General features: G+C 53.1%; 1 protein-coding gene and 1 long non-coding RNA gene across 2 annotated transcripts; one reads left to right on the forward strand and one right to left on the reverse strand.

Moving 5' to 3' along the window:
- Positions 1–4259: 4259 nt before the first annotated feature.
- GPR37L1 (G protein-coupled receptor 37 like 1) lies at positions 4260–12071 on the forward strand. Its single transcript, XM_001514264.6, has 2 exons — positions 4260–5015; positions 10661–12071. Exons 1-2 carry the CDS (start codon positions 4389–4391, stop codon positions 11477–11479), a joined length of 1446 nt encoding a protein of 481 aa, XP_001514314.3. The 5' UTR covers positions 4260–4388; the 3' UTR covers positions 11480–12071.
- A 490-nt stretch (positions 12072–12561) lies between these two features.
- LOC114813168 lies at positions 12562–13904 on the reverse strand. Its single transcript, XR_003760802.2, has 2 exons — positions 13219–13904; positions 12562–13097 (listed from the first exon to the last, which is right to left on the reverse strand). It is a non-coding gene; the product is annotated as an uncharacterized LOC114813168 (long non-coding RNA).
- Positions 13905–14527: the final 623 nt, after the last annotated feature.

Below are 14527 nucleotides of genomic sequence, written 5' to 3' on the forward strand. Positions count from 1 at the left end.
TTCTCATCTCCAGAATAACCACCCACTTTCCTACATAAGAGGGATTTGCAAAGACGGAGAGTGTATTCATTCATTCCTTACATCATATTTATTGAATGCTTACTGTGTGCAAAGCAATGTACTAAGCGCTCGGGCGAATACAATATAACAACAAATTCCCTGCTCACAATGAACTCACAGTATAGAGGGACAGACAGACATTAATATAAAAACATTACAGATATAATCAGATATATAAATGTACTATTGGGGTGGGAGGGAGGATGAATGAAGAGAACAAGTCTGGATGATGCAGATGGGAGTGGGAGGAGAGGAGATCTTAGTAAGGGAAGGCTTCTTGGAGGAGATGTGCCTTCAATAAGGCTCTGAAGTGGGCGAGAGCAGTTATCTGTATTGATGTCTATCTCCCCCTCCTCTAGGCTGTGAGCCCGCTGTGGGCAGGGATAGTCTCTCTTTAATGGGGTATTGTACTTTCCAAGCACTTAGTACAGTGCTCTGCACACAGTAAGGGCTCAATAAGTACGATTGATTGAATGAGTGTCTGATATGAGGAGGGAGGGCGTTCCGGCCAGAAGTAGGATGTGGGCGAGAGGTCGGGGGGGGAAATAGATGAGATTGAAGTACAGTGAGAAGGTTCGTATTAGAGGAACGAAGTGAGTGGGCTGGGTTGTAGTTGGAGAGGAGTGAGGGAGGTAGGAGGAGGCAAGGTGATTGAGTGATTAAAACCAATGGCGAGGAGTTTTTGTTTGATGCAGAGAGAGTGAGTGTGTGTGTGTGTGAGCCCGTCATTGGGCAGGGATTGTCTCTATCTGCTGCTGAATTGTACAACCCAAGTGCTTAGTACAGTGCTCTGCACATAGTAAGCGCTCAATAAATACGATCGAATGAATGAATGTGTGTTTGCTGGATGCCATTACTAACTACTGTCTCTGTAATTTGTTTATGTAAATTGTTTTGGTGATTAGACATTTGTCAATCTAAATATGGGCAGATGCATGTTTGTGGTTGCCTGTATATTTTTTCAGGGTACATCAATCAATCAGTTGAGCACTTACTGTGTGTAAAGCACTGTGCCAAACACTTGGGATAATACAATAGAGTTGGTAGACATATTCCCTGCCCACAAAGAGTCTAGAAGGGAGACAGACATTAAATTAGAGATATGTACATAAATGCTGTCGGGCTGAGGGTGGGGTGGATATCAACTGCTTAAAGGGTATAAATCTAAGTGCATAAGTGATGCACTTGGAGGGTGAGTAGGGGAAATGAGGGCTTAGTCAGAAAGACCTCTTGGAGGAAATGTAATTTTAGTAGGGCTTTGAAGGTGGGGAAAATAGTGTTCTTTTGGATATGAAGAGGAAGGGAGTCCCAGGACAGAGAAAGGATATAGACAAGAGATCTGTAGCAAGATACATAAGATTGAGGCACAGTGATTAGGTTGGCATTAGTGAAGTGTGTGGGCTGGTTTGTAGTAGGAAATCGGGGAGGTAAGGTAAGAGAGGGCAAGGTGATTGTCTTAAAGCTAATGGTAAGGAGTTTCTGTTTGATGTAAAGGTGGGTGGGCAATCACTGAAAGTTCTTGAGGAGTGGAGAGACATTGAATAGTTTTTAAGAAAAATGATGCCAGCATCAGAGTGAAGAACGGACAGAATTGGGGAGAGACAGGAGGCAGGGAGGTCGGTGAAGAGGCTGATGCAGTAATCAGGACAGGATAGAAAAATTGCTTGGATCAGCATAGTAGCAGTTTCGATAGAGAGCTGTTGTACTAATCTAGGCGAGAACTTGAATGCCTGTGCATTGGTCTCTCTATGTGGATTCAGTGGGAGGAAGAAAGAGAAGAGGTAGGCAGAGCGGGGAAAGAGACACTGGTTTGTAGTGGAGTGTGGGGCAACTTCAAGTGAGGCGGAGAGACCGGGTAGTCCACCCCAAAATACAACTGCAAATGATGTGGCAGAACTGAGGGTTTCTGGAAAATGTGTGTCAGACTGAACGACTTAGCATAGCACACTCAAGGAAGGGAGGCTCTGTTGAAGCAAAAGGATGGAGGCGGGGAGGGCCCATGAAGTAAAGCACCAGCTCCAGGGCTGTAAGTAGTAGCTGAGACCACAGAACAAGGCACAGTGTAGCTGGGTATACTAGATTGGACCAGTTTTTTTTGTCTCACCTCTGCTCATAGGTGGGGATTTTCGTCTTTAATTATGAAAGAATATGAGATGCATATATGTATTCTAAGATATATATCTCTATCTCTATCTACCTATCTATATAAATATAGATATCTGTGGCTTCTAAGATATATATTTGTATCTTAGAACTCATAGAATCCTTCCAACTGCTCTTCATGGCTTAGGGCATTCACTTGCTTGAAGGCAAGGGGTGTGTTGGGTTTTTAAAGATCCCAAGGATGGGCTTCCCTTCCAAGTGTGTTTTAATGTTTAATCTCCTGCTGGCAGCCAAGGAGTTCTTGTATCTAGCCACCTTCTCCACCTGATATTGGAGGGCACCACCTCTTGTTTGGCCCTCTTTAGATATGGTAAACATTGTCCTCATAAAACCTCTTTGAATATTTTTTAAGATGGTTATTAAATCCCCCATAGTCTTCCCTTCTCCAGGCCCTTCAACCAGACTAAGCAATAATTATAGCAAGAGTAATATTAATAATGATAATTATGGTATTTGTTAAGTGTTATCATATGCCAAGCATTCAACTAAGCACTAGGGTAGGTATAAGATAATCAGGTTGGACAAAGACCTTGCCCCACCACGGCTCACAGTCTAATGGGGAGGGAGAACAGGTGTTGAATCTTCATTTTACACATGAGGAAACTGAAGCACAGAGAAGTTAAATGACTTGACCAGTGGTCACACAGCAGACAAATGGCAGAGCTGGGATTAAAAGTCAGGTCCTCTGACTCCCAGGCCCATGCTCTTCCCAGTAGGCCACACTGATTCTATTAAAGTTCTTTTTTAAAATGTGGTAATCCAGACTTGTAGTGGTTTGAAAAGGAGAGATAAGTAAGAGGAAGAGGAGACCAGAGAGGGAGGGAGGTAGAGAGGTACGCCAAATCAGGAGTCTCCCGCTCCCCAGAAGGGTAACGGGCCACCCCAAGTCTGGTTCCTGTCACCGTAGACAGAACCACCATCCTTCCCATCTCTCGAGTCCAAAACCATGGCATTATCCTTCACTCCTCTCTCTCATTCAACCCACATATTCAATCCGTCGCCAAATCCTGTCAGTCCCACCTTCGTGTCATCACTAAAATCCTCCCTTTCCTCTCCATCCAAACTGCTACCGAGTTAATATGATCACTCATCCTACCCCGTCTAGATTACTGCATCAGACTCCTTGCTGACCTCCCAACCTTCTGCCTCTCCCCACTCTAGTCCATACTTCACTCCGCTGCCCGAATCATCTTTCTACGGAAACATTCAGGGTATGTCGCCCCCCTCCTCGAAAATCTCCAGTGGTTGCCTATCCACTTCTAACAAAAACTCTTCACCACTGGCTTTCAAGCACTCCGTCGCCTTGCCCCCTCCTACCTCACCTCGCTTCTCTCCTTCTACAACCCAACCTGCATACTTTGCTCCTCCGGTGCTTACCTTCTCACTGTCCCTCCATCTCGCCTGTCTCTCCACCCACCCCCTGGCCCACCTCCTGCCTCTGGCCTGGAACGCCCTCCCTCCTCAAATCTGCCAGACAATTACTCTCCCCCACCCCAAAGCCTTACTGAAGGCACATCTCCTTCAAGAGGCCTTCCCAGAGTAGGCCCCACTTTTCCTAATCTCCCACTCCCTTCTGGGTTGCCATGATTTGCTCCCTCTGCTCTTCTCCCCACCGGGCCCACAGTACTTATGTAGAAATCTGTCATTTTATTAATTGTATTGATATCTGTCTATTTGGATATCTGTTTATTTGTACGGATGCCCGCCTCTCCCTCCTCTAGACTGTGAGCTCATGGTGGGTAGGGATTGTCACTGTTTATTCCCTAGCGACGAGTACAGTGCTCTGCGCATAGCAGAACGAATGAAGGGTTACCTGGGGATCCTGGGTTGGTTGACCTCTTCCGGCCCTTCCTACCCCGCTCCCCCTTCCCTGACCAGACCTCTTCCCACCCCTGCTTCCATCCTTCCCTGTGGAGCCCGTGGCCTCCAGCAGAGGGCCTGGCCTCAGCTGGGTCCAGCCAGCTTGGACTTGCGGGGGAGGGAGAGGGGGGGAGGAGTCGCTCTTAATCCATCCCGAGCTCGGAGGCGATGCCAGATGCGCCGCTACAGTCGGACCAGCAAGTCAGGCACCTCCCCACTCCCGGGCAGAGAACCCAGGGGTGCCCGCCTCCTCTCACCCGCAAGCCCCCGAGGCCCCAGGCCAGACACCTTCCCCCGCACCCAGCATGTCCTGGTTGTGCTTCTTGGCCTTCTCCCTCGCCACCGTGTCTGCGGCGGGGTTGTCACCGAGGATGGTCCTGCCCTCCCAGGGCCGCCACGCCGCCACGGGGGGAGAGGCCCCGCGGCTACGACTCAGGAGGGGCACCAAAGATGACGAAGCCAAGGGGGTCCAGCAGTACGTTCCAGGGGTGCAAGTGGAATACCCCCGGCCCATCCACCCCGTCGGGCTGTTGCCCACCAAGTCCCTGATGCTCAATGGCACTGACCCATCTCAGAGCGAGGGCACCTGGGGAAACGGGCAGAGGATCCCGGGAAACCTGTCAGGCTCCCCAGGTCGGAGGCTGCAGATCCAGAACCCGCTGTACCCGGTGACGGAGAGCTCTTACAGTGCCTACGCCGTCATGCTCCTGGCCCTGGTGGTGTTTGCTGTGGGCATCGTGGGCAACCTGTCGGTCATGTGCGTCGTGTGGCACAGCTACTACCTGAAGAGCGCCTGGAACTCCATCCTTGCCAGCCTGGCCCTCTGGGACTTCCTGGTTCTTTTCTTCTGCCTGCCAGTCGTCATCTTCAATGAGATCACCAAGTGGAGACTGCTGGGGGACGTATCCTGCCGGGCTGTGCCCTTCATGGAGGTAAGATGCCCGGGCACTGGGGTTCCCCCCTCATCACCTGGGGTGGCTGCTGTCGGGCTTGGCCGGTTGGCCTGAATAGCTTGCCTTTGGGAGCTTGGGACCCGAGGAAGGGCAATCCCGCGGCGTCCCGGCTGGAGGAGGGGGCGAGGAGATAGAAACACTGCCCTGTTGGGGAGGGGCTGGGGTTCCATCTCAGAACATCTGGGTTCCAATTCCAGGTCTGTCTTCCGTGTCTGTTTCCTCCACTTCAGTCAAAGAATGGGTGACATCGAGGGCCGGGGTGTGATGGGCCCTCCGAGGGGCCTGAGTGAAGGGAAGAGGGCAGGTGGAGGGAAACAGGATCCCAGCTCTGTCTCTAGCTACTCTCTGCACCTCAGTTTCTTTCCCTATAAAAATGAGAAAATGTTTGGGGAGGTTGGAAACTGTCCCTGGGATCTATCTGTTCTACTCTGTTCTGATTTACTCTGTTCTACTCTGCCCTACTCTGTTCTGACCTTCTCTGCTCTGTTCTACTCTACTCTTCTGTGTGCTGCTCTATTCTGCTCTGCTGTGCTCTGCTCTGCTGTGCTCTGCTCTGCTGTGCTCTGCTCTGCTGTGCTCTGCTCTGCTGTGCTCTGCTCTGCTCCTCTGTGCTCTGCTCAGCTCTGCTCTGCTCTGCTCTGCTCTACTACTCTCTACTCTGGTCTTTGGCTGCCATGGCTGAGTCCCTCTTGCCAGTCGGGCAGAAGCCCAGATGGTGCTAACCAAGCTCCCAAGGGTCTCCTTCTCTTCTAAGTATAAAATCCTGGGCTGGAAGGCCCCCAGGGTCATCTCAAACCCCCCTCTCTCCATTCCCCACTCTCCCATCTCCAAGCAGAACTGCACTCAGGGAGATGGTTGTCTCTTTTCTTAAACATCCTCCAAGAAAAAAGACCCCCTGGATTCCTTTGGCAGTGCAGTCTGATGTCTAGCAACCTTAGCAGGCAAGTGGTTTATCCCGAAACCTAACCTCAATCCCTCCTGGGGCATTTGAAGACCCATCCTTCCATCCTGTCCTCAGTGTTCCTAGAGTACAACTGCTCCTCTTCCCTGCCGCCGCCCCCCCCCCCCCCCCCAGTGTGTACTGAGGGATCTGGGAGCACTCAACCCTACATAGGGCTCTCATAATCAATCATATTTCCAGGTGCCCCGGAGCTGATCTTGATGTCTGTGCAGAGCAGCCCAGTGGAGAACCAGGATTCCTGGGTTCTAGCACCAGATCTGTTGTTGACCTTCTTTCTATATGACCTATGGGGAGTCACTTAGCTTTTCTGAGCCTCAGCTTCCTCCTCTGACCAGTGGAGAGGGAAAGGCGTAGGTCAGACAAACACAGTGCATGAAGGTGATTCCCCCGCTCACCTCTGATGGTCAGGCCTAAATCTCACCCTCATCTTAGCCCCCTGGCAGGTCCTTGGGTATTCGCTTTCGGAAGCGTTTTCAGGAGACCTCTGTATTACAAGGTCAGTGGCTTTGCTGCAGTGTTGGGATTGGTTCTGTAGGACTCTTGCCAGTGAGCCCTAAATCCCTAAATCTCTGGTCTTCTCTGTCTCTGTCTCTCTGTCTGACTCTCTCCCCCACCGCCCCCACCCTCTCTCCCTGCTCCCTCACCGTGCTCTTTGGATTTTCCCCTCGCCCCCTAACACCTCTTCTCTTTATCCAAGCCTCTTCATGAATTCTGTGTGGATGGCTCAGCTCATTTCATCTGGGACTCACTGTGAAAAGAAAAGAGATACAAATTCCCCAGTCTTGCAGATAGGGACCAGCTTTTACCCTCCTTCTTCTCTTCCCTCCCACCCACTTCTGCGTCACTTTCGGAATTCTAAATGGCATTGTTTATCCCAGCCCTCCCTAGGCCCAAATTCTGATTTGCCTAGGGTAAGTTCCTTTTGGCAAGATGGTGTGAATCCATTATGGGCTGGTCTGGGCATTGCTTTGTTTCTGGAGGGAGTAATTGAGGTCAAGAAAGGTCCAAAGATACATAGAAGACTGCAAAGAAAACTGGGATGTACTGTAAAACTCTCTATCTTCAAGGTTTACACCCCACCTCTCTGGCCTACATTTCCTTTCTGCTCTTTCCTTCCCACTCCTTTTATCTCTAGTCACACAAACTTCCATCTCTGTCTCTTTTCCTTTGTCACCCTCCTTCCCAACTCTGTACACTCAAGGTCCTTCTCACTTCCAACCCTGCCTCCTCCAGGGACCCCACTCTGATTAAATGCAATCAGTGCATGAGAAATATACAAAATGGCCACCCTGGGCAAAACCTTGGAGAGAGAGACAAGGGAGAAGACGGAAAGAGAAGCAGCGTGGCCTAGTGGATAGTGTATGGGCCCGGCAGTCAGAAAGACCTGGGTTCTAATCCCAGCTCTGCCACCTGTCTACTAGGTGTCTTTGGGCAAGTCACTTAACTTTTCTGTGCCTCAGTTACCTCATCCGTAACATGGGAAATAAATCTGAGAGCACCATGTGGGACATGGACCGAGTCCAACCAGATTAGCTTGTATCTATCCCAGTGCTTAGTACAGTGTCTGGTACATAGTAAGTGCTTAACAGATACATTTTTAAAAAGTGAGAATCCTTCCTCTCAGGAAGCTAAATATTAAATGGGGTAGACAGGACAGCCTTAAGAGATAATCTTCAAACACAAATAGGGGTATGAAGTGCTACCAAAAAACAAAAGGACAGAAATTCCTTGATAATCACTTCAGGGATCTTCACAAGATTCCCGGGGATAGTGGAATGATTTGAGTCAGAAGGAGGGCCTCGAAAACACTAATCCAACCCTGTTGAATTGTCCTCTAATTTCCCATGTGCTTAGTACAACCTTCTGCACACAGTAAGTGCTCAAGAAATACCACTAATTGATTTGAGGATTTCCTGGAGGAGGTAAGTTTGGTGGGAAGGAGTGTGGCCAAATGGAAAGAGCACGGCACAGGGCTGGGAGTCAGGAGACATAGGTTTTAATCCTGGTTCTGCCATTTGCTTGCTGTGTCAAGTCACTTAACTTTTCTGTGCCTCAGTTTTCTCATCTGTAAAATGCGATTCCAGTACCAGCTGTCCTCCTACTTAGTCTCTGAGCCCCATTCGAAACAGGGTCTGTGTCCAACCTGATTCCCTTGTATCTATCTACCCCAATGTCAGCATAGTGCTTGACACATAACGAAACTTAACAAGTACCATTATTATCGTTGTTGTTATTACTGACTGTCTCTGAAGAACCACCAGCAAATGGGGGAAGCTTAAAAAATGTTAAGCCGGAGCAGGTGAACAGGCCTGGTTGAGGGTCTAAAGCCAGAGGACCTCAAGAAATCTAGGATGTTTGGCTCAGGACTGTGGGAAAAAGAAACTGGGGCTCTTGCTCCTGATTCGAGAAGGTCTGAGATCCAGCTCGGGCTGGGGGCCGGAGTAGCGCAGAGAGCTCCTGGGGGACTGTAAATTAGGACATTGATTCCTGCAGATGTGGCTTCCTCTGGGAGAGGGAAGGGGAATATTCCCTGGTTGGGGACCTTGACCCTGGCTCCAGGGTGGCAGAATGCTTTCGATTACTCTGGAGGGTTATTCTCTCCCTCGATCCTTTGTCTCCTCTGCTCTTTTCCCTGCTGGGCCTGGCTTCTTCCTCTTGGCTTCTTTCCTGGGTGTTGAATAGGCCAGGAAGGGTGGGCGTGGGATGGGTTGAGGAGGAATGCTGGCTGGGGCCGGATCCTCACCGCTTAGGGAGGAAAGGGGGAGGGGTGTTTCTGGGCCAGGACCAGGCCAGCACCCGGACAGTCCCCAAGACTGGCAGCACGGTCCTAAAGAGGGAAACCTGGGTTGACCTTCCTCTAGCCCCGGGAGGCTGGACCACTGTGTTCTTGTCTCAACTCGCTGAGCCCGTGGCTCTCATTTTGGCTGCAGGCCCTGAGAGACAAGCAGCTCCCCACTTCCCAGTTGGAAGCCAAAAAGCCCAAAACTCCTTGCGCCCCGTCCCCTTCACGCTCGGCTCCTGGGGGGACGTCTAATGGAGCTCTCAGGTTTTCTTGCTCCAGGCTGAAGCTTGAGCCTTGCAGTTCTGGGTAGGACCTTCTGAAACCGGTGAATCGGTTTGTCCTCATAAAACTGAACAAGAGAAGTCTGATGCCTGCCCTCCAATCAGTGAATCGATCATTTTTTGAATGTTTACTATGCGCAGAGCACTGGACTAAGCAGTGGGAAGAGTACAATACAATAGAGTTGGTAGACATGATCCCTGTCCTCAAGGAGCAGCATGGCCTAGTGGAAAGAGCACAGGCCTGGGAGCCAGAGGAGCTGGGTTCTAATCGTACTTTGCCAAATGTTTGCTGGGTGACCTTGGGCAAGTCACTTAACTTGCCGTGCCTCGGTTCTCCTGTTCCCCCTCCAACGTAGACTGTGAACCCCGTGCTTCTATCTACCCCAGTACTTAGAACAGTGTTTGACACAGAGTAAGCGCTTAAATATCATAAAAAGGGAGCTCACAGTGTAACAAGGGAGACGTACGTTAAGATCAGTCACGGGTAAGGGAAGCAAATAATAATAATAATAATTATGGTATTTGTTAAGTGCTTACTATGTGCCAGGCACTGCACTAAGCGCTGGGGTGGATACAAGCAAATTGGGTTGGACCCAGTCCCTGTCCCACTTGGAGCTCACAGTCTCGATCTCCATTTTACAGATGGGGATCTGAGGCCCAGAGAAGTTAAGTAACTTGCCCAAGGTCACACAGCAGACAAGTGGCGGAGCCAGGATTAGAACCCACGACCTTCTGACTCCACGAGCCTTGGGCTCTATCCACTAAATCATGCTGCTTCCTAAGTGTAAGGATATGTACATGCGTGTGGGGGTGGGAGTGGAGAGAGCATCTAAGTGCGTAGGAGATGGGACATTAAGTGGTGGGAGAGTGCACAGTAGCCCTGGGCCAATGGGGCAGCCCAGCCATCCAGACCAGTAGCCTTGGACTCACCTGCGCCTTATAGAGGAACGGCTCAAAATGATAATAACAATAATAATAGTAATGATTGTATTTGTTAAACACTATGTGCCAAACATTTACTATGTGCTAAACACTGTACTAAGTGCTGGGATGGATAGAAGATAATCAGGTCCCACATAGGACTCACATTCTAAGTAGGGGAGAGCATAGGTTTGCAGATGAGGGAACTGAGGCACAGAGAAGTGAAGTGACTTGCCCAAGGTGACGCAGCGACCCAGGTCCTTTGACTTAGTGATATGTAGGTATCTATGATTCTCTTTGTCTATTTTGATGGTACTGATGCCTGTCTACTTGTTTTGTTTTGTTTCGTTGTCTGTCTCCCCCTATCTAGACTGTGAACCCGTTGTTAGCTAGGGATTGTTTCTATCTACTGTCAAATTGTACTTTCCAAGCGCTTGGTACAGTGCTCTGCACACAGTAAGCGCTCAATAAATGCGATCGAATGAATGAATGACTCCAAGGCCCATCCTCTTTCCGCCAGGCCACGCCGCTCCTCGTTCTTGCTCAGCAAGTGTCCGGGCTGGAAAGTGGACTTGGGCCCTCCGGATATCGGCCCCAGTCTCTGTGGCCTCTCTGAGCCCGACTCCCCTTCCTACCTGGTCCTCGGGCCTAACCCTCCCTCTCCTCTCTGCCCCCACAGGTTTCCTCTCTCGGGGTCACCACATTCAGCCTGTGCGCCCTGGGCATCGACCGCTTCCACGCAGCCACCAGCCCGCTGGCCAAGGCCCGGCCTATCGAACGCTGCCAGTCCATCCTGGCCAAGCTGGCGGTCATCTGGGTGGGCTCCATGACCCTAGCAGTGCCCGAGCTCTTGCTGTGGCAGCTGGCCCAGGAGACGTCGCCGGCGACGGGCGCCGTGGCCGATTCCTGCGTCATGAAGCCTTCCCCCGGGCTCCCCGACTCCGTCTACTCCTTGGTGTTGACCTACCAGAACGCCCGCATGTGGTGGAATTTTGGCTGCTATTTCTGCTTGCCCATCCTCTTCACCGTCACCTGCCAGCTGGTGACCCACAGGATCCGCGGCTCGGAGAAGAAGCCGGAGTGCCGGGCCGCTAAGCACGGCCAGTGTGAGACCCAACTGGACAGCACGGTGGTGGGGCTGACGGTGGTGTACGGCCTGTGCACCCTCCCGGAGAACGTCTGCAACATAGTGGTGGCCTACCTGTCCCCGGAGCTGTCCAAGCCGACGCTGGAGCTCCTCGACCTCATCAACCAGTTCTCCGTCTTCTTCAAGGGCTCCATCACCCCCGTGCTCCTCCTGTGCCTCTGCAAGCCGCTGGGCCAGGCCTTCATGGATTGCTGCTGCTGCTGCTGCTGCTGCTGCGAGGAGTGCGGGCCGGGCGAAGCCTCCTCGGGCGCTGGCTCGGACAGCAAGCCGAAGACGGAAATGTCATCCTCCATCTACTTCCACAAGCCCAGGGAGTCGCCCCCGCTGCCGGGGCTGGGCACGCCCTGCTGAGGCCTGGCTCGGGTGGGCGGCGGCCCCAGGCCGGCCCCTTCAGCGGGCCCCAAGCCGAGCGGGTTTGGTCCTGCCTCTCCGCCCAGAGAGGGACTGGACGCACCTTGTCCCGAGGTCTCCCGGGCGTGGGTTCTGGGATGTGATGGCCCCTTTCTTCACCCCGTGCCCTCCTGGGTCTTCGGGCCCTCTGCCGTTCTGTCCTGCCCTTGTAGTCCCGGCCCCATCTGGTAGCTCTGCCCTCCCCAGCCCAGCTCCCGGGCCCTGAGCCTTCCTCCATGGGCCTCGGCACCCCCGCCTCCCGCCCCATCCTCTCTGCCTCCCCCCTACCCAGGTAGCCAGTCCGGGAAAGGGAGCTCCGGCTGGCGGGACGGGAAGCCTCCCGGTGGGTTAGAACCCAACCTGACCGTGATGAATTGCCACCCCGTGTGGCCCCCCTTTACTGCTGAGGCTCCACCCCTTGCCCTCTCTCTCCCACCTGCCCCATCTCTCTCTTCTTCTCTCCCAGAATCCCATCCTATCAAGATCCCGTCCTGAGCGTGGCCCCGTAGGAGACACCGATGTCTGAAAAACCAATAAATTAGGTAGACTACAAGCTCCCAGGCTGTGGCTTCCTTAATACGATGCCCGGGCTGTGCCCACCTTCCCCAGCTGGCAGTCTTTGGGTCTCCCCTGTGGAGAGGCAGGGTTCCTTGCCCAGCGTCTCACAGTCATCCATCTTGCTGAGCTTCTATAGTCTGGCTAGGACCACAAGTTGAGAAGCAGCATGGCCTAGTGGATAGAGCAAGGTCCTGGGAGTCAGAAGGACCTGGGTTCTAATCCCAGCTCTGCCATTGGTCTGCAATGTGACCTTGGACAAGTCACTTAAATTCTCTAAGCCTCAGTTACCTCATCAGTAAAATGGGGATTAAGACTCTGAGCCCCATGTGGGACAGGGACTGTGTCCAATCTGATTTGCTTGTATCCACCCCAGTGCTCACTTAGTTCAGTGCTCGGCACATAGCGAGCACTTAAATGCCATTATTATTATGATTGTGTTGGCTGGACCCTGGGCAGCCATGGGTCAGTTCAGCGATTGCTAGGAAGCAGGGTACTATGCTTTATTATGGACCTGCCCCTGGGCCTCAAATGGGGGTGGTCGGCAAGGACCCAGGGGCCACAGGCCCAGCTTCCTAACCAGGCCCCCTTGCTCACCCTCCACGAAGCGGATGTCCCGTGGAGTAAAGATCGTTGTCCGATCCTCCCAGAGCCTGGAGGCTTCTACACTCACTGAGATGCCCACGCTCCCTGAGGCGCTCTGGCAACGGATCCTACAGATATCCGTTCGGGCTCCCGGGGAGACCCAGCAGCTGAGCCCGTCCCCACCTCATCTCCCTCCCAAGTCGAAAGCTTCCGGAGGCCGTGGCCAGAGCTTGACCCACTCGAAGGGGCTTCCTGCTTCCTCTCCCCAGAACAGGCTCCGCGCGTTGGCCCCCTCGCGCTCCTGAATTCTCCGAGGTGCCTCCCCGACCTCTACTCAGGGCTGCAGCTGTGGGGCCAAGGCTTCAGGGAGGGCATCTCTCCTTGGGCACCAAATCCCTCTCAGGCAGAGCCACTGGGCTTCCTGAAGTCCAAGACAGGGCTGTGAAGGAGAGAGTCCTGGGTTGGTTTGGGTTGCCTCTGGGCCAGCTGGAAGGCCCCGTGGCATTGCCGGACCCCATTCCCCCTCCCCTCCACCCCCACAACCCTCCACGTCCCCTCACCCGCCGACCCGGAGCCGGGAACCCTGCTCCTCTCCACCTCGGGATCTTAACTGCCTTGTTCTCTCCCGGGTGCTCGCCCCCGGGATCGGCAGCAGCCGCCAAGAGGAGAGGGAGGCGGTTGCTAAGAGATGGTGCTGCCATGCAAGCGGGCTTTGTGCTGGGGCCGACACCCACCGATTTCCCTCAGACCTGTTACCACAGCGACTGGAACCCCCAGCTTTGTCTGGAGAAACTCAAGACGGGCTCGGCGGGTGCTTCTTTCTTCCCTCCGGACCCCTCTGTTGCTTTACTCGAACTCTGGGGATCTTCGATGCATCGCCGTCCCACTGCCCCCAATTTCTTGGCCTTCGGGGGCCGGCCTGTATGGCTCTTGGGGGTGGGGATCGGGAGGAGGAAGCCACAAGGGAGCACATTTGAAGTGGGTAGAATGGATAGAGAGCTGGAATGGGGCATGGGGAGGAGATGAGGACGGAGGACCCCAAGTGTGAAGGGGGGAGGGCGGGACTCAGTTTCTCTGGGCATCCCATTTTGGGGACCCTGTCATTCAACTCCCTTCTGTCCCCAGTAAGAGCGCTGGGAGAAGCTGGCGGGACAGAGGAGGGGGGAAGAAAGCCTGGCAGAGAAGCCCTGGGAGGAATGACGTGAGCGGCCTGCAGGATGAGCTAGTCCGGGGCTCGGGGAAGGAGCTGCTGTCCCTCTGAGCGGGGCTGCGGCCAGCCAGCAAACAATGCGCGGCTTGTTCGCTCAGATCCGGCTGGCTGCTTGGGCTAGGGGGTGGGAGGCCAAAGGGCCCGGCTGGGTTGCTGGGGTGGGGGAGGCAGCTGGGAGAGAAAGGCCAGGATGGCTAGGGGTGGAGCTGGAAGGGGTGGATGACACAGTACATTAGCAATCATCTATATTGATCGGTTGAATGATGGCACTGAACCTCCCAGGCCGAAGGAACCGGGCCCCAAACTAGAAAAATCTGAGAGTGCTCGCCCTCCCTTCCCACAGAACAGCTCCTTCTGGAGGCAGGGTTCTAGTGTCCCTAAGTCCTCCGCCCCAACAGGATTTTCCCCCCGTGGATCAAATAGCCCATGTTGCAGTGGGAGTGGCAGATATCTGTGTGTGGCGTGCGGTCTGCTCGCGGGAAGCTTTCGTTGATTCACGTTTTCCGGGAGGAGGGCTCTCAATCTCTCTCTTGTCACCTAGCCACAGCTATTGATCCAAATCCTCTATTCCAAAAGCAAATATATGATGGTGAGGTAGTGAGAGCAAGGGAGTCGGGATGACCGGAAACTCGGAGACGATAGCTTCTCCCACCTTCCAG

Source organism: Ornithorhynchus anatinus, chromosome 7 (genome assembly GCF_004115215.2).
Source record: "Ornithorhynchus anatinus isolate Pmale09 chromosome 7, mOrnAna1.pri.v4, whole genome shotgun sequence".
NCBI classification, from domain to species: domain Eukaryota; kingdom Metazoa; phylum Chordata; class Mammalia; order Monotremata; family Ornithorhynchidae; genus Ornithorhynchus; species Ornithorhynchus anatinus.